The 17,853-nt window shown below is 40.4% G+C and overlaps 1 protein-coding gene across 2 annotated transcripts; it reads right to left on the bottom strand.

The window, feature by feature from the left end:
• Nucleotides 1–267: 267 nt before the first annotated feature.
• tgfb3 (transforming growth factor, beta 3) lies at nt 268–17,190 on the bottom strand. 2 transcript variants are annotated; one of them, XM_038291477.1, is made up of 7 exons: nt 16,441–17,190; nt 8,860–9,024; nt 7,603–7,725; nt 7,349–7,453; nt 2,568–2,718; nt 1,837–1,990; nt 268–1,382 (listed from the first exon to the last, which is right to left on the bottom strand). In XM_038291477.1, the coding sequence occupies exons 1-7, from the start codon at nt 16,784–16,786 to the stop codon at nt 1,224–1,226; spliced, it is 1,203 nt and encodes a 400-aa protein (XP_038147405.1). In that variant the 5' UTR covers nt 16,787–17,190; the 3' UTR covers nt 268–1,223. The 2 variants fall into 2 exon arrangements, with proteins under 2 accessions (XP_038147405.1, XP_038147406.1); XM_038291478.1 differs by having other exon boundaries at nt 7,603–7,720; nt 8,861–9,024.
• Nucleotides 17,191–17,853: the final 663 nt, after the last annotated feature.

The following is a 17,853-nucleotide window of genomic DNA, read 5'->3' as shown; positions in this document are numbered from 1 at the left end:
CCATGTATTCTTCCCCTCCCATTTCTTATTTATCCTTTCCTTTTTGTTAATTTATTACACAAAATCCCCCAAAAAACATTTGTATTGTGTTTGGGAAAGTCTAATGGGTCACAACGCTTTTATAAGCTCCTTTAAACCTTTGTGTATTAAGGATCAAAGCTCACTCAGGGTTTAATCATGAGGTAAAAGACATTTTCGGTGATTTTGCACTATTTGTAGTTTTTAAAGAAGCTCAATAATGTGATTGTTTGTTTTTGTAACATTTGATGGAACCTTGTGGATTTATTACCTTTAAAGCCTATACATGCATGTTACAAGACTCAATGTACTATGATACGTTTTCCTTCAGCAGACTGTAGCATAAGCACTGCACTAAGTATACATTTAAAAAGGCAGTTCATTGTCCAATAATAATGAAAAGAGCTGTCAGATTGTCAGTTTTTAATAAAAAAAAACAAACAAAAAAACTAAAAGTGTTTTCATGAGTAAGAAAAACATTTACAGTTTGTGATCTAGTTTAGTTCATTTAGTGACATACATCATCTCATAATAACAGAAAGGCTTCACTTTAAAATGAAACAATCCCTGGAATCACCATGCTGTTGCATTACAGAGGTAAATATGATGAAATGAAAATCGGATTCCAGCATGTTTTCTTTTTTTTTATCCCACTGATGTCATTTTCATTAAACAGCATAAACTCCTCAGACAATGTAGGGAGCTGTGGCGTGCACAGTGCAGCTTCCAAGTTGGGTTTTAGCATGCGTGTCGTGGTTTGCTCCTAGCAGACAAATCAACTCATTCTACCCCCTTTCTGATGCATGCTGAGTCCCGTTCACATTCACAGCCTCTTCTTGGTTGCAAACACTTATTGTCCTTGAGATTTACACCGAGATGGTTGTTCTTGTTCCTCATTCAGTGAAAACAGGCAATAGTCATGTGAGGTACAGGCTTTTCAAAATGCTCTAATAGTAATCAGGACAAACACAAGTAATACTGATGTCAGTCATGGTGAAGTGGTCTCTGATGAGTTTTCGTATATGCTGCCAATTATTGCAAGGAGATCAGTGGGTTGCTTTGTCTTCTTGGGCAAGGCTGAAGCAGAAGAGAGGGTGGGGCGGGGGTCGTCCAGGACAAATTGCATCCTACCCAATTTAAATTCCACCCTCATCCTCCTCCAAGGCTTCTCTTCCCATGTCTGCTCGCCGCTGAATCCCTGAAGCTTAGCTGCACTTGCAGGACTTGACGACCATATTGGAGAGCTGCTCGATTTTTGGGGAGCGTCCCACGTAGTAGAGGATGGTGAGGGGCGCCAGGTCCTGAGGAACGCAGCAGGGTGAGGCGGAGGCTTCTGGGTTCAGGGTGTTGTAGAGGCTCAGCAGCTGTGGAAGGAAGAGAGGATCAGCAGTGAGGTTTTCAAAACGCTTCCAGGATTTCCAGTTCTTTCTAAAAGACATCCTACCCTTTTCATAAAATTCAGTTAGTTAATGTTTTAGACCTACAGAATGCAATGCCATCTTGTGAAGCAAATCAAAAATCATATATAATTTTAAACAAACACAAGCTGTACACATGCAGAATACAATATATACATCATAACTTTGAAAAATTGTTCTAGCCCTGTTTTTTTTTAACAGTTTCAGCAGATCATCTAAGGGTCAAGATGTGTTTCTAACCAACATAAATAATAAAGCTGCATAATACTTTCACCACCATGTATTAGAATTAAAATTCAATCTTATCTGCATGTAAATCATGTATCAAAAACCTTTAACTTCACAACTAATCACTAATTTTTGTTTGTCTTTTATTAAATCAAAAAAGTGCTTTTCTTACCGAGCTGTAGGTGGTGTCTGTACTACGAATGTAGGGACAAGGACCAGAGCAGAAGTTTGCATAGTAGCCTTCAGGCTCGTGAATCCACCTCCAACCCAAATCCTGACGGAAATTAATATATAGTGGTCGAACGCAGCAGTTTTCCTCATAATTGCTGCAGACAAGAGAGAAGAGACAGGATTATGTTCGATCTCCAGATATAGCGATTTTATAGTTGCACAGACGTCCTCCCTGTGCCCTTAGTCAGAGAGGAGAGAAGTTCAGAAATTCCTCTCTTAGGTGCGCCCTTATTTTCCCTCTTGGAGTCAGCCCAGGTGTCTTTGGTACTTGCCTGTCAGCCTGATGGAGAAAGTGGAAAACTGAGGAGACGGTGTGCAAGAGGAGGTAGGGTTTGCTGGTTCTTGGACAGATCCTAACTTGCATCAAGTAGTACCTGTTTCATGCTGGTAAGGTTGATTAACAAGCCCATAATGTGTATTATGTGCCTATATGAATTTCTTTCCTGTCGTGTTTTCTATAAATGACAGCTGGTATTCCCATTTTTGTGTTTTTGGCTGATAATCTGTATCACAATTTATCCCTCTATCGGCAGAGAGCTTTTCAGCTGGTTCCAGTTTCCCAATTTCAAAACAGTGACCGCAGCTATAAAGATTACTTTACAGAGTTCAGCACAATGAACAATTGTGCAAGCAGGCCTTCACTATTTTCCAGAGAGAAGAAATGAGCCCTACTTGAAGCAGTAATTGGTGTCGAGTGCCCGCTTGCGCCTGCGGGAGGAGGAGTGGACATCCAGCCTGTGGGGAGGAATCATCATGAGGATGAGGTGAGGGTACAGCTGCTCCTTTTTCGCACGGCTCGGATCGTCATCGTCTCCTTCCACGCCTGCCGGAGAAAGTTACGAGATTTATAAAGATAGCTTTGGTTCAGGAGAATAACAATCTGCAGGAACAGCTTCATTCATTCCTGGCTTGCTATTTAATCATTTCCCAGAGTTACTTCACATTTTTCATGTAAAACTTCAAGACTTTTCCAGACACAACTTTCCAGATTCCTTTGTCCATTAAGTTCTTAAGAAACAGAGCACTAATGTGACCTGTTCATTTATTTCCTACAGTGGAAGGCTTTAAATATGAAGCTATACAGAAAGAGATGGGAAGAAAGTGGGGAAGACACAAGGAGGGATGGAGGGAAAAACACAAGGAAAGGACAGCAGGAACAGTGGGGAGAAACATAGGGAACAATAAAAGGAGGAAGGAATGAACAAAAGAAGGACCCAAGGGTGAAGGAAGCAAGAACGAAAGGATAAAAAATTGTGAGGATAGGAAAAATAGAAGGAAAATAGGACAGAATGTAGAGAAAAGGAAGAAAAGGAAGCAAGGAAACAAAAAAGGCTCAAGGAATCATGAGAAAGGAGAATGATGGTATGAAGAAAATAAGGAGGGACACAAACCAAAGACAAAAGACTTAAGCACACTTTAAGATGAAAGGGAATGAAGTCTAGAAATAGAAATGCATTTCCACACCTGCTAACCTGTTGGAAATGCCTAAAATCTAGCCATCTTTTCTAGACAGCATAGAAAAACCCTGCTTTCCTACTTCAACGCTGCTCCTTACTTCTTTCTTCCTTTCTTCCCTCCATTTCCTCACTGGCCCTGCGTCTGCTCGTCCCATCTACCATGATAGCTAAAACAGCTGATATCTCAGGAGAAATGCTGGTAGATTTGCAAGGCCCTCTTTAATTTGGGGCCAAACGTCTGCGCCCCGTCGCAGAGCATTCCTTGTGGTCAGGCTAGTCAGGAGTGTTCCCAGGACCAAGGGCCTAGGGGCCCCTGCCTAAGCATGATACCAGATCATCTGTATTCCCATGCTTTCTGTGTCTGTCCTCCTTTAAGAAACGAAGCCTGGATGAAGAGAATCCTGATGATTAGACTACAAGTCACTTTTTTAGACCAGCTGAGTGTTTTTGTAATGTAAATCCACTACCACTTTTAATAAAAAACATGAGTTCAGCTCATATGCAAACTAAAAATGTCTCAACTTCTAGTTATTTACTGAAAACTGAGCTAAATTGGGCCTTTGAAATGAACTGCACATGAAATCTGCAAATAAAAACCCTCAGAAAAAGCAGCCTAAATAGCTCTTATCAGAATAAACCACGTTTTTCAATAGAGCACAGATGCTTATCTTTAATATTAGACAAATTAAAAGTAATTGAAACAAACCGAATGATTATCTGGCTCCTGACCGGGAATAAAAATTGGCGAGGGCACCTTTCTGGCTTTGAGAGATCAAAAGCAGAGACAAACCCTGGCCAGACACAGAGTGCGACCACAGTCTGGCCAAGGAGACAGGACAACACAGGAAATCCTGGAAACTCAAAAAACGAAAGCGTCTGTCCACAGTGCACATGGATCTAGATTGAAACTGAGATGCTTTTCTCTTTTTCTTTCCTTAGAAATACAAGGTTGCATGCTGGAAACCTTTTCTTCTCTACTGCGTTTTTATGCTGAGGTAAAAAAATAGCAGTACAGAAACTCATTCTTCACGGAAAAAGTGACCTGCCTAAAATGTTTGTTTTGCGCTGTTTTCGGTCCTACCGTGATCTATCTAGATTATTACAGAATCCCAGAAACAAAGCAGCCTTAGAGCACAGATATGATTGTTTTACCGAACTAACCCCATTTGTGACCGATTGTCACAGAATTGATCAAGTAACAATTATTTTTACTTTCCTTTTATTTTGTTTCAAAAATATTCATATCCTTTAAACTTGTTTGCATTTTTTTCAACTACCACAACTCAATGCAATTCATAAAAAAATCGTGCAACAGATCAATACAAAGTGGTGTGTAATAGAAAAAGAGTAAATGATGAATGGTTTTTAGAATGTTTTGAAAAACATACAATCCCAGCATGCCCATTCCTGGCAGAATAGCACGTGCTTAGCTAAACTGCACAAAGAATGTCTTTGAACATCATTATAAAATGTATTTAGTGCAATTGGTGGACATGAAGACATATTCACCAACCTGAGATATGGATCTTTTCTGCTACTTTTCAATTGACCTTTTGCCTGCTTCTTGCAAAAATGTTCCCCTCGCCATTTTAGGCGGTCAGCCATGTTTAGAGCTGAACCACGCTATCCATTTTTAAACAGTGGATCGAAACCTGCATTTATTTAGATTTAGATTTAAATGTTGAAGTTGTAATATGTCAGTCTGGTACAGCTCTTCAGCTGTGTTATAGTTACAGCTGGTGGTTAATTAGGTTGGCTTCATAAGAAAAAACAGTACAAAAGTAAAGCAAGAACAGCAGCTGGTTGCAACTGTTACCTATATCTCTGAAGTCATTATTTAGATCTAGGATTTCAAACCAAACTTAGTCCTACTTATGTTTTTAAAGTTTAAAGATTTTATTCCAAAAAAAACAATAGACTTTGTTTTCCATATTTGAAGACATTTCGCTTCCCATCCAGGAATCTTTCTCATTTCAAAATGTCTGGATTAGCATTGAGTTCCAAGCTTTATAGAGTAGTCCAACAAAGCCTTGTTATGGCTTAGAAAACATGCATATTGAACCGAATGAAACAGGTCCACCCCTTAGTAATGGGTAGTCGTTTAGGTTTTCGTTAGCCTGCAATACCTGATACTGGCCCATGGCTCTGAAAAGGGGAATCGTTAGGGTCATTGTTCACCTGGCTGACCAGGCGAGATGTTTTGGTCCCTTGTTGTAAGGAGAATATTGGCATGGCGAAGAGCAGCCTGGTTTACTTAGAACATGACACCTAACATTCACAACCTGAGAGTTAAAGCTTTGTCTCAGATCAGGAAATTTATTTTTTCTGTTGATCTGAGAATCCTTAATGTACTTTTTTGCATGCATGTGGTTTTTGTTGGAGTTTCTATTATCTGGCTACTCTATCGTACAAGACTAATTGCTGGATTGCTGCAGAGATGTTTGTAGTTGTGGAAGGTCCTCATCTCTAGAGAGGAATGAAGACAGAGGGACCATGAGGTTCTTGGTCACTGTCTCCACTAATGTCCTAATAAGAGTCTGTGTGATTCCAAATGATTTCAGTTTACCAATGATGGAGACCACCATGCTCAAAGAAGTTGAGACCTTTCTGAACTCCAACCCATGATTTGTGCCTCTACACAATCTTGTCTTAGGGATCTATAGGTAATTCACTCTTGGTGATTGCGCTCTGACATGCTTTATCAGCTGGGAGACCTTAAACAGACAGGTTTGTGTATTTCCTTATTATGTCAAATCAGCTGAATTTGCTGGATGGTGAGCCTGGACATCAGGGGGACTTCAATTAATTTAATTTAATATGTAAAAACAGGCTGATAGGTGGAAATAGTGTGCATCTTTGCTCAGTTAAATGTTTTTGTTTGTTTTCATATGTGGTATAATAGCAAAAATCTACAGAAACCTTTTTTACATTGTCTTTGTGGAGTATTGTGTTTTAATATAGTACCATTTGGAATAAGGCTGCAGCATAAATAATTGTGGGGAAAAAAAGTGTAGTAATGTGAATACTTTCTGGATTGAATGTGCAAACAATGTAATAGTTCTATCATCAACACTAATTTTAAGTCCACATTTTTCAGGCAACTGAATGTCAGGTCTTGTTATCTCTGAGCCACAATAATCTAAATAACTGCATTATGTCAGTCTGTGTGTAATCATGCCATATGATGAGTTTCATAAAGTCAAAAACGTCTGAAAGCTACAGTGCCATTACTGTTGGGAGCTGGAGTAGTACCATCTTTCTCCAGCAGAGTCCGCCGTGGATCCTCCTGAGCAGAGCCTCCTGCACAGCTGCTGCTCATTACCATCATCAGAGGATCCACTATATAAGCTGTCTTCAGACCTTGCCTCAATGTCGCAGTGTTGTATTCAGTTGGTTAGCACTCAGTCAAGATCCTTCTGAGCACTTTGTTGACTTTGAATCCAGATTGGATTCTAACCCTTTTTGTCTCTACTTTCAGGAAACCTGTTTTTCTCTTGTGAAGCTCAGGAAGAGCTTAACCTGCCGAGTCTGCCCTCTGAGCCAAACCTGAAGACTTCTCTCTGAATTTCCATGCAGCTCTGGACCAAGAGCTGGAAACTCAAAACCAAGGTCTGCCCTCTTTCTAGATGTAAGACGCTGAAGCAGCAAACGGACTCAGCTGAACAAACATTCCCAGGACCCAACAGTTCTCCTCCCAAGGCGTTAACCAAGAACCCTCAAGGTACAAACCAGAAACCCTCAAAGTCAAGCTCCTCTGATTCTACGCTAACTAAACTGTCTCCCACGCAGACTCCAGTGAACCAGTTTCCCAGGCCTGAACCCGAACCTGTCATAATATCAGTGCTTATTGAAATAAACTCTGTTAAACCTTTACTCCTGTTTCCGCCTCAGTGGTGTTCTGCATAATTGGGTCCCCTTTGAGAACCCATCATGACAATTACAAGCTCTAAAGCGTGTTGCTCTGTCATATCACTGATATATCCAAAAACGTCTCACCTTTGAATTTGACTTCCAGCACTTCGTTCAAGTTTTCGATTTCACCATTACGCCTGAAAGAGTTGCAAGGACAGTGCACGCTTATCTCCAGGCCAAGATTGGTGTCTGAGGGAACATCAAGAAGAGAAAGCCCTTAGTAGATGACATGTATCCTGAGGCTTTTATGTCTAGTCTTTTGATAAAGGTGTTATCTTTCTGACAGGGTGTGTATAAGAAAGGTGTGAAGAGAGGAAGATCTGATGTTTCAAACTCACGTCGGTACATCAGCCACTCCCTCACTGTCTCTGTAACATCAAAGGAGACCCACTCAGGGGTCCCCTTGGTCAGGACGTTCTTGCCTCCGATGTAGCGCTGTTTGCCTCTTTGGGGGATCTGCAGTGAGAGAAGAAAACGTGACCCGTCTTCATAAACTATGTTTTTGCACACACATACATGCATGAAGAATGAAGGCGGTCTCCCTAAGCCAGACTCTCCAGGATGCCTCAGGCCAAATCGTCTGCTCTTCATGGAAAAAATGATTCCCTGTTTTGATATCCCAATTTTGCAAGTTAATGCCTGCAAGTTAACATCGTGCTAATCAGAACCCGGCCATCCTGCTCGTCACCAGTGTCACACAGTTCCAAAACAAACATCTCTCAGGGTGTTTCTACAGACCAACACCAACAATAAAAGGATTCATATCTGTACCAGCACTTTTCTGGAAAAAAGGGTGCCTTTTTGTGTTGAAGTGGTGGGCATGGACCCTTGGCCCCACAGCATGGGCTGTGGATAACCAGGTTTCTGAACATTGTCAGCATCTAATCTGCCTTCCTGTGGGACTGAGGTCGACTGTACTGCCAGCATTAGCCTTCTGCCAATCAGATCTTGGCTGAAAAGTGTGGGGGTGGTTGAATGGCTCCATTTACTTCCACCGTTGGGTGACCCAGCCTCTATCTCCTCCCAGCCCCCTGGAAATAATCTTGAGGGCCTGACAGTCTAAATTCGAGCACTGGCCTTAGCTTTGGCTCAGAGACGGAATGCAGTCCAGAAACGCTCGTCTTCCTGACAGGAAGTGTTGGAACCTAATCATTACTATGACTCTCTTACAGCAGATTAATGAGGAGCCAGAAAAAAATATATATATCATGCCACCCCACGCACAGACATCAACCATATGGATGTTTCAAACAGACTTCAAAGAGAGGCAGATATAAAAAAAAAACCTTGATCTAGCATGTATGGATAACTGCTTTGAGATTAAAAGTTTTAATAGAAGAAAGCACAGAATTTTAATGTGGTTGCAGAAGCTTTTTTAAAATGTGTCCTGATGTAGAATCCATTGGAACATAAGCACATGGAATAATGATCAGCAAGTGCAGAGGAAAAAGGGAGTCAGAATCTCCAAATAGAAATGTTTTCATCCTTCCCTCTGACCTACAAGCGTCTCCAGAAAGGGAACAGAACAAACACCCCCGCCATCCCACCCCCACCTGTGCTCTGCTAACGGAGGAACCAAGAGTTTAGTTCAGTCACCTGATAGAGGTCAATCCTCTGCTCATTTTTCGTGGCACTTAGGTTGGGGATCCGAAAGGCTCGAAACTCGGCCCGGAACAGGTTGGTGGCATTCTCCTCCATCCTTGATACGTTGAAGCGGAAAAGCTTGGTAGTCATACTTTTAGGGCAGAAGGGGAGGTCATCTGCAGGTAAAAAGGAGATTCATCAGTTCTTTGAATAAAGCAAAAACACATTTTGGACATATAAAACTTAAAAAAAAAACATTGAAAGTATGCAATGTATTCCACTGTACTTCTGACCAAAAAAAGCAGCCACAAGTTTTCTTTCTTAACAAGAAGTGAGTTCCATACATGTCCGCTTGAGTTACACTGACTATTGTTCTAAATGTTCTAACTTTTGAAATAAAAAATCAGTTTTAACATGAATTCAATAAACAAAAGTGTGTCTTCTTATTAGAAATATAAAAATCTCTGCTGCTGTAAAGTGAGCTACATGAAGTAAACATATTAGGAGGAAGAGTTTCTCCTTCATCACAAACAACGTTTCTCTAATAAAAACAATTTCCCCCAGGATTTTTAAACATATCAATTCATAGACTTTTGGAGAGGAACAACCAAAAATTGATGGTTGAGGACTCAACCCATTTCCTGTTGACGCCGTGCTTACATCAGATAGCTCTGGGCAGGGGGTTAACAGGCAGACCAGAGTTAAAATCTATTTTCTTTCCCTTTTAAGTTTCATTTTACTGGACAAAATGTCTGTTAATGTGCAAAAATCGAATTAAATCAGTAACCGGTGACTTTATATCATCCTCCTGTATTTGGACCCTTTAGCCTTCTTGCCTCTGTCTGATCTGTTTGCCTGCCTGTGTTGGGACTCCTGTTGGATTCTTCTGTGGACTGAACCCAGACCTGCCCTTTGACTTCTCCTTCAAGGCAACCTTGTCTGCAACTCTTTGGCAGCATCTGCTGCGTTTGTTCAGTCGACCGGCTGTAATCCTCCTCGTTCCTGGGCACGGACTGAACTGTCATACCAGGTTAGTGACTTGCATGTTCATAAGCCCACCATCGGATTATCACAGTCACTAAGCAGTGTCTCCAATAGACGTTCCTGCTTCAGACGCCCAAGCCTTTACAGAGCCGCTACCACTGCAGAATCTATCCTTTCCTTTTCCAATAAACTATTTTCAACTATTCCATTGTCTATTTTAACTGAATTCTCAGTCCTACATTCTGAGCTTATTACATTTTGGGGCCAAAAACATGAGGAAACTAGCTGTATATGGACTTACAGTTTTAACCTAACTTGACAACAGACTCTTAGTAATGTTTTGACAGCTATGTTTTTGTAGAATAGCTGCTTGTCACAGTTTTGTCACAAACAGCTGTTTTGCCATTGCAGTGTATTAGAGGGAGATGAGGGCCATTTCAGAACCTCTTCAATACCTTTAGGGTGGTGGTTTGTTAGGTCTCCAAGCTACTGATTACACACCATCATGCCTTTTCCATTCTTGCTGGATAAAATCATTTAAATATTTTATGAACTGAAATTCTAGCTTATGACTTTACTATCAATACTTCTCTCCTTTGTTGGATATTGTGTTATCCAACGATGTCTAAGTTGTGCTTTCCAAACTGACATCATCGTTCTTCTGCAACTTTTGGCTGCCTTCTCAGCTGTTTTGTGCTCACTTATTTTCTTTCATGCTTTTTTTTTTTTTTTTTTTTTTTTTTTTACATATTTCTTGATTCTTGTCATGGAAATATGTCTTACTATTGTGAGCTGCAATCCCCTACTCAAATTAAATGGAAAAGTTGTGGAAAAAGATTATATGGGCCCTTTAAAGCAGGCTGTTATTCATATTTGATCCTAACATCTTAAAGCATTTTCCTCGCAGTTTGCAGAAAATGGTCATATACTTTTAACTATTATCACAAACCATCTGTTTCTGCTTTATGCTGTAGGAGTTAGCAACAAGTTAAAAGTCATAAAATGAGAACCAAATGGCCCATGTGGTCCATCTGTGGAGCAGGCTACAGAGGGACAGCATCTTGCTCCTCCTCCTACAGCACTTCAGCCTAACAGGTGCTTTGAAGCTTCAAACAGAAGCTTAAACCTCCATGAACCTAAAGATTGAGCCTGAAACATGCATCTGCAAGTATCTGAGCAGAGCAATACCAGAACCACTGAAGGGGATGGAGACCACTGAAGGCATGCTTATCGAGGAAGACAGAAGGAGCGTGGAGAGCGGCTGCTATCTGAAAAGCTTCCTGTTACATTGAAGTCCTCTTTTTATACATGCATGAGTTTATTATTTTAACAGGCAAAGCACATGCAGTGTTGAGAAAAACAAGCACATAGCAAACGTTTTACTAGCCGAGTGGAAACAGTCATTTACAGCCAAGCTTTGGCTAATTTATTACCTCAGGCCTAAGCTTTATTACCAAGCCTCGGATTATACTGGTGGTAAAAAGACGCAATGCACCTTTAGCTGATTTGCACCTCGAGCAGTTTCGGGCCGAATGGAAACTCAGAAGCTGTTTCTGTGTCATGCATAAGGAACTTGCACATCTCCAAGTGTCTGTACTTCATTTGACCCATAATCCTATTTCAGTGTCCTCCCAGTCATTATGTGGTGTTTCCATACTGGGGTTTTTTTTCTCAACTTTCCCTATTTATAGACGACCTTTTCCGTGTCAATCCCAAGCCAGATATCTGTCCAATGTTTTCCAGACAATCTATAAGGATGAATCCTCAATAGCTTTTTGCTCCCCTCACTCATGTCCCCGTTCCTCCCTCCTACCTCCCCCACAGAAGGTGGAAAGCCCGCCCCACTTTGAGGGGAGATTTGAAATTCTAATCAAGTCTTTGGTTTCCTTTTGGATGACCTAATTTTTCCCATTGCAATGCTTTTAGGATTTCAAAAACAGCCTTACTACAGCAAGGGGTCTGAGAACTAATTGGGGAGAGGATGAATTGTTTGTGCAATTAATGTGTGATAGATTCATTAATCTCTCCACTCTTTTTTCTTTAATATGGGTTGAAGTTCCTGGATGGTGAGCCTCGACATCATTTAAGGCACCACAGATTTTTATTAAAAGGCTTCAGGGTTTCCTTTTATGTCAAAAATAAAAACCAGAAAGGATGTTACCTAAAGTAAACAACAATCTACTATTATCTCTAATGTATAAATGAAAGGTTACCTGTAGATCAAAGTTTGATATAATTGCATTTACTTTATGATTTTATGAACTTTTTATGATTGATTCTTGAAAACTCCAGTTGAATAAAAATGAACCTGCAAACTGGCCTGCAAACTGTGCAACAGAAAAGTAAAACTGAACATCACCTTTAGCACCCAGCACTCGCTGTGGTAAAGGATTTAAGACTAATATGCTATTCTTTTTAAACTCCTACAACTAATTATCAGAATCCATTAAAAGTCTGGATAATTGTTTTATTCGCAGATATTTATTTAATTCATCCTTTTTTTCCTAAAGTTTGGCACGTAATGAATAGAAAGCACAATACAATGTTTTACCAATGAGATTTATTGACAATATATGTGATTCAGAAAATGTTGTTGATTTTCCAAATTTTAGTCTCAACTAAAAAGGTAAGTTTGTGTTATTGTGATTCTGTGACATACTGTATTTGATGCAACTATGCAAAACAGACTTTTTAATGAGGAAACTAACCCTGGACATTAGCCTGAGATTGAGGCAGCATCATGAGAATGGTTTTCTTTAGCAGGATTTCGAAAGATGGTTTGAAGAAAACTGTTGGTGAAATGCAAAAACCTGTGCCTGAGGCGGAGGTCGACTTTCAGAAGATATGGCCATAAAAGTTGCCCATCTCTTTAAATGGATCCTACTCATGGTGAAGCATGGTGGTGGCTGCATTATGATGTGAGGATACCTTTCCTTTGCATGCACAGCAGTGTTGGTCAGAGTTGATAGATAGTTGAATTAAGCAAAAATTAAGCACAATCTTGTGAAAAAACATCAAGAAAATCAATACTTGTAAAAATCCTTGAATATGCAACAGAGGTTCACTTTCAACCAGAAGAACACAAAACATACAACAAAACCAAAACTTTAGATCAAAGTGTATGCATGCTCTAAATTAGTCCAGTATAAGTCCAAATCCAAACCCTCTTGCAGAATAAAAAAAAATGTTCACTGCTGCACTTAATCCAGCCTAAGCTTGAGCAGATTTGTAAAAAAAGGAAGTAGCCTACATCCTTAATAAATGCTAATATGCTCAAGAAGCAGACATATCCTCATATACGCTACCAGGAATCACCTCTACTTGCCCTTTTGCCCGGAGGATACTCTGTGATGTCAGTCTCTCCAGAGCTTTAGGGAGGTAAACAAAGGGAATAGTAAACATAAGTGTGCAGGTGCTGGCCAGCTGCTGTTGCGCCTCGATCTCATAAAGCATAGCAGCAATTTCTTTGGAAATTTATGAAAATTGAACTTGAGCTCTTTTATCCATGTAAATTCCAGCATCTGGAATCTGAATCCGTTTGCATTAGGTTCTCCTGGAAAGGTTTGATTTTGTCTTACAAATAAATTAAGGTTTTAATATAAGGTAATCAAACTTTTCATTATGAAGAGGTTCTTATTTCTCCCCTCCATTCATCAGATACCGACTGCGGCAGATGAGATAATGTGACGGACCTGGGCTAGGAGGAAAAACAACTTTTTCTTCCCGCTTGATTAAACATGAGGAAGCAAAATTGTGAACCTGTGGGAGTTAGCTGGAAAGATGCTGTTTCCCTGGGAACAGGCCAAAGACCTCTGTCTCTGTTTATTCAGATGACATCATCTTTTTACTATCCCATACATCAGATACCCCTGCTGTCCTCAGCGCTAGGCCACATATTTTTTTACCTGCCCTGATACTGAGTCAGTGAAGGGCTTAGAATTTCCCTGAAGCTGCACGATCCAATTTGCGAAGCGTGGTCGAGTCAGTATCCTGCCTGCCGCAGGTCGTGCTTTAGCTTGGCTGTCCCCTTTCCGTCAGCTGTGCACTCTGGTCTTCTGACAGCAGCTCTGAACTGCTGCCATGTCTGAATTCTACTTCTGCTGTGTACTCATAGATGGCAGAATGCGCTGATTTCCATTGGTAGTGGTGTCTGGAGCAAGTGGTGCATTAAAGTCTGGGAGAAAAGTTTCTGTTTAACTTCTTAACTGTGCTTGAATTTGTTTAAAAAGAAAAAAAAAGTCAAACTTGACCACGTTCCCAAACACTCCCACCATCCAAACGGGCTGCATGTAAAAGTCATTATATTCAGCTAGAAAATGAACTCCACTGTAAAATTATCAAGGTGACAGACATTATGTTGTGCTGCGTGACGAGCTCCCCCTGAAATTACATAATAGGAAGGTGAAAGAAAAGTTTTAATTCATGTGTTTTTGGCATCCCTGGATGATCTGAGTAATATCTCCCCTGGACTATGAGGTGGGTAAAAGCGTCGCCAGCTGTAATTCAGGTTCACATCTTCTATTATCACCAAGAGTATATGGCGCAGTACAGCATGATGTGTCCTGGGCACGTGGCCATTTCAGATCCCACTCCTTAGACCTCTGTTTGTTTTGGGAGCTCCGGCTACCTCTGACCAACGGATAAACCCCGAGCTGTGTATTTTGATTGTCAGAAGCACTTTGCGGGACCCATGAAATGGATTTGATTCAGAACTAGTGCTGAGGCTCTGCTCAGTGTCACGGCGCAGCATAAACACCTGTTGATTTTGGAAGGGTACAACGCCCCTATGCTCTGCGACCTCTGACCGTCAATGGGCAGAAATCCAACCGGCCCTCTCTTGGGAGTCGGCCTCTCACTGAGCTTCTGCTACTGATTTATGGCACAATCAATGAGCCATAGTTTATACAGGAAATACCAATATGGGTGAACAAGGGAATTAGATCATAACACAGAGGTACTCAAAAGAAATAGAGTAGGGGGAAACAGAGGTGAGTTGCAGTAGATGAAAAATATGGGGGCCAGAAAAATGGAAATGAGGTATTAGAGTTGGCAATAAATAGAATATTTCACAGCCTGAGAAATATCCTCACTTAGGAATGTGTCAGACATAAGCTGGAGTTCCCAGGGCTTTGGTGTGAGGTATACGTGGAATGGTGCTCATTCCTATTAGACTGTTTACTTTTTCTCTCCCCTTTGCACGACGCTCTCCTAATCGCTGGAGCGTCTGTGCATAGCACTGCACAGATCCCATAAGGCACCAGCTTTACTTCAATGTATGAAACATGCGTTAATTATCTTTTTTTTTTTCCATCCTAAAATTTTCAAGAAAGTTGGCAAAGCGATGAACGGATACCACAAAGCAAAATAACCACAACTTGTTGTTTTTATTTGGAAAAAAAACAACAATGTTCAACAATCTAAAAAAAAGGTTAAAAAATAATTAACTTATTGTCATTACAGACACAAGTTGCTTTGCTAGAATTTCATGCCATTCTAGTTGTACAAAAACCTTTTGCCCAGTTGTAAAAAGACTACGGTAGAGGGAAATTAAACACTGCACATCGCATTCCCTTGTGAAGCATGGTAGAAGCAGCAACATGCTGTGGGGATACCTTTTCAAGAGGACGCTGGTTAGAGCTAATGATAAGATACACAAGGTGTTCCTAAAAGGCAATATAAATCTCTATGGTAACCTAGTAACCACCTCTCTTTAATATGATACCCTCAAATAAAATTTACCTTCAGATATTCGAATATTAGTAAACATTTATAATAGCTGTTCTGTAAAGGCTGTGCTGTAAAGGTGTTTTAGGAAACAGTGACAGGATTCAAAGCAAAGATTGAAGAATCTATTGATAGGAAAAGTATTTGTTACAGGGTGTCCCAAACAAACATATATTTATGGCAGAAAACTAATGCTGCTTCTCACTGTGAGCACAACAGGGTGAAACTGGTGGCAGTGTGATGCTGTGCTTTGGATAGGACAGAGAAGCTGGTCAGAGTTGATCGATGGAGCTGAAGAAATGGGAGTTTTGAGAGGAAAGCTGTTGAGGGCTGCGGAAGAGCAAAGCACGTTCATGTGTTTATGTTGCCTATTCCATGGGTGTCAAGATGTGGTCCCTGAAGGACGGCAAATTTTTAATGTGTCCTAAGTCCAACACAACTAAATCAAAGGACTGAATCCTCTTCTTTTGCACTCAGAGCCCTACTAATATCCTGACGATTGGATTCAGGTGCGTTGACACAAAAACTCATCTGAAAGCATCATAAATCAGTACTTGTCAAAGTCCAGACATAAAATGTAGAAGTAAATACAACACAACTCACACTTTTCAAATTAATGAAGGTTTGCAAAACCAAGTATAATTCTGTTTACACTTTATAATAACACACTACTTTTTTTGTCTTTTATGTTACTTTTTACATCAAATGCACAAAAGTTTGTGTTTGTAACAGGATACATCCTGAATATGATAGTGTTTAGATCATTGATTATATCTAGGCTGCTTAATTTGTCCTCCTGATGAATGGAAAACACATTCTATTGAAGTTATAAGATAAATCTGTTTGGTGACAATATCTTTGATCAGTTTAAAATGTCAACTCACTGTTTTCCTGTGGACCATTGATCATGTTGAACTTGTAAATCTCTTTGGCGTAGTACTCAGTCTCTGTATTATCCTGGCCGCAGCTCTGCTGCCGGTCCCTCCCCAGCTCCTCTATCAGCTCCTTGGTGCTGTTGTAGAGGGCCAGGACGTGGAATGGTACCTGACTTGGACCTGTCGTCTGAGGCGGACTCGTCATCCGGAGTTTGCTGAGAATCTGTCCCCGGACCGCTTCCACTCTCTTTTTCTTGATGTGGTCGATGTCCACGGTGGTGCAAGTGGATAACGAGAAACTCATTGTCACACAATTTGAGAGGAGGAAAAACAAAAGTGCTTTGCCCAGATTCATGTTTTAATCTTGAGTTCAGCTTGTCAAGTAAAAAGAATAACAAAATACACCCCACCAAAAAAATAAAAATAAACTCCCGTTTTCAATAGAATCCCTTTTCTGTTTTCATCCAGGTCGTTAGTGAATTATGTTCCTGGAGGAATCCCATTTTGCTTAAGTGCTATGTCATCTTTGCAAAGTGCGCATTTGCGTGGGCGCACATCCATGCCATTTTGGAATATAAGCCCAAATCTTTACAAAAACTGTCTGTTACACCATTCATCCCCCTGGTCCCATTCAGGTATCCCACCCACACTCCCTTTATGTTTTAGATGCAGCCGGTCTTTGCGCCCTGGTTCCGTTTCTCCATTCCTCTGGAGCCTTTCATCTACTGTTGCGCCTCTTATCTCCTTGTGGCCCAAAACTCTAAGTCACTGGAGAAGCTTTCCTCTCTCACTCAGTCTTTATAGTCATAGACGGTGACGTTTCAGTGGGAGGGACAACAACTTCAACAAATGTACGGACAATGAGCTATGCCCTACAATGACATGCATAAAAAAAATCTATATTTGGATCTATATTTATTTATTTAGGTCTTTAAAGTTTTGGGAGGTAGGGATTTTATTTGTGCAGAAAGAAGATGATGCCTTAGCATACTGATACTGGATTAATGATTGTTTTTGATACTCTACAAGCAGAATATATTTGACATTACATTGAAATCATTGTAAAGCAAATGCAAATTTAAGCGCGTTTTAGATAAAGTGTAAAAAAAAAAAAAAACAAGGTGCGCTGATCATCTGTATGGTGCTACGGATTGCTGACTGTGAGGGGGAAAAGTAACATGCGCGACACTGACATCTGGTGGCCAAACTGGGGAACAGCATGTAGAAAAAGAAATAGAGTAGCACTGTTTGGCCTTAGTGCCGAAAGTTTTATTTAAGATACTATTTTAATACATTCTCATAAATAGCATGCTTAACGTGGACACCAAAAGAATGGGGTCACATTCTGACTTTAATCTCAAAATTGTATTTTTTATTCTCAGAATTCTGACTCTAATCTCAGAATTCTGACTTTTTCTCAGA

Source organism: Cyprinodon tularosa, unplaced genomic scaffold (assembly GCF_016077235.1).
Source record: "Cyprinodon tularosa strain WSP-4 unplaced genomic scaffold, ASM1607723v1 ctg3, whole genome shotgun sequence".
NCBI classification, from domain to species: Eukaryota; Metazoa; Chordata; class Actinopteri; order Cyprinodontiformes; family Cyprinodontidae; genus Cyprinodon; species Cyprinodon tularosa.
The sequence above is the reverse complement of the archived record's forward strand: the minus strand, read 5'-3'. Positions and strand labels throughout refer to the sequence as shown.

What these genes read in the sequence shown, in the direction of transcription:
- tgfb3 (XM_038291477.1), bottom strand. Translation starts at nt 16,786, where the DNA reads ATGAATCTGGGCAAAGCACTTTTGTTTTTCCTCCTCTCAAATTGTGTG. An exon ending in GAGGATTGACCTCTATCAGG is followed by an intron (nt 7,726 to 8,859) that starts TGACTGAACTAA and finishes TTCTTCTCTCAC; the next exon opens with TGCAGATCCCCCAAAGAGGC. An exon ending in GCTGGAAGTCAAATTCAAAG is followed by an intron (nt 2,719 to 7,348) that starts GTGAGACGTTTT and finishes TTTCTCCGGCAG; the next exon opens with GCGTGGAAGGAGACGATGAC.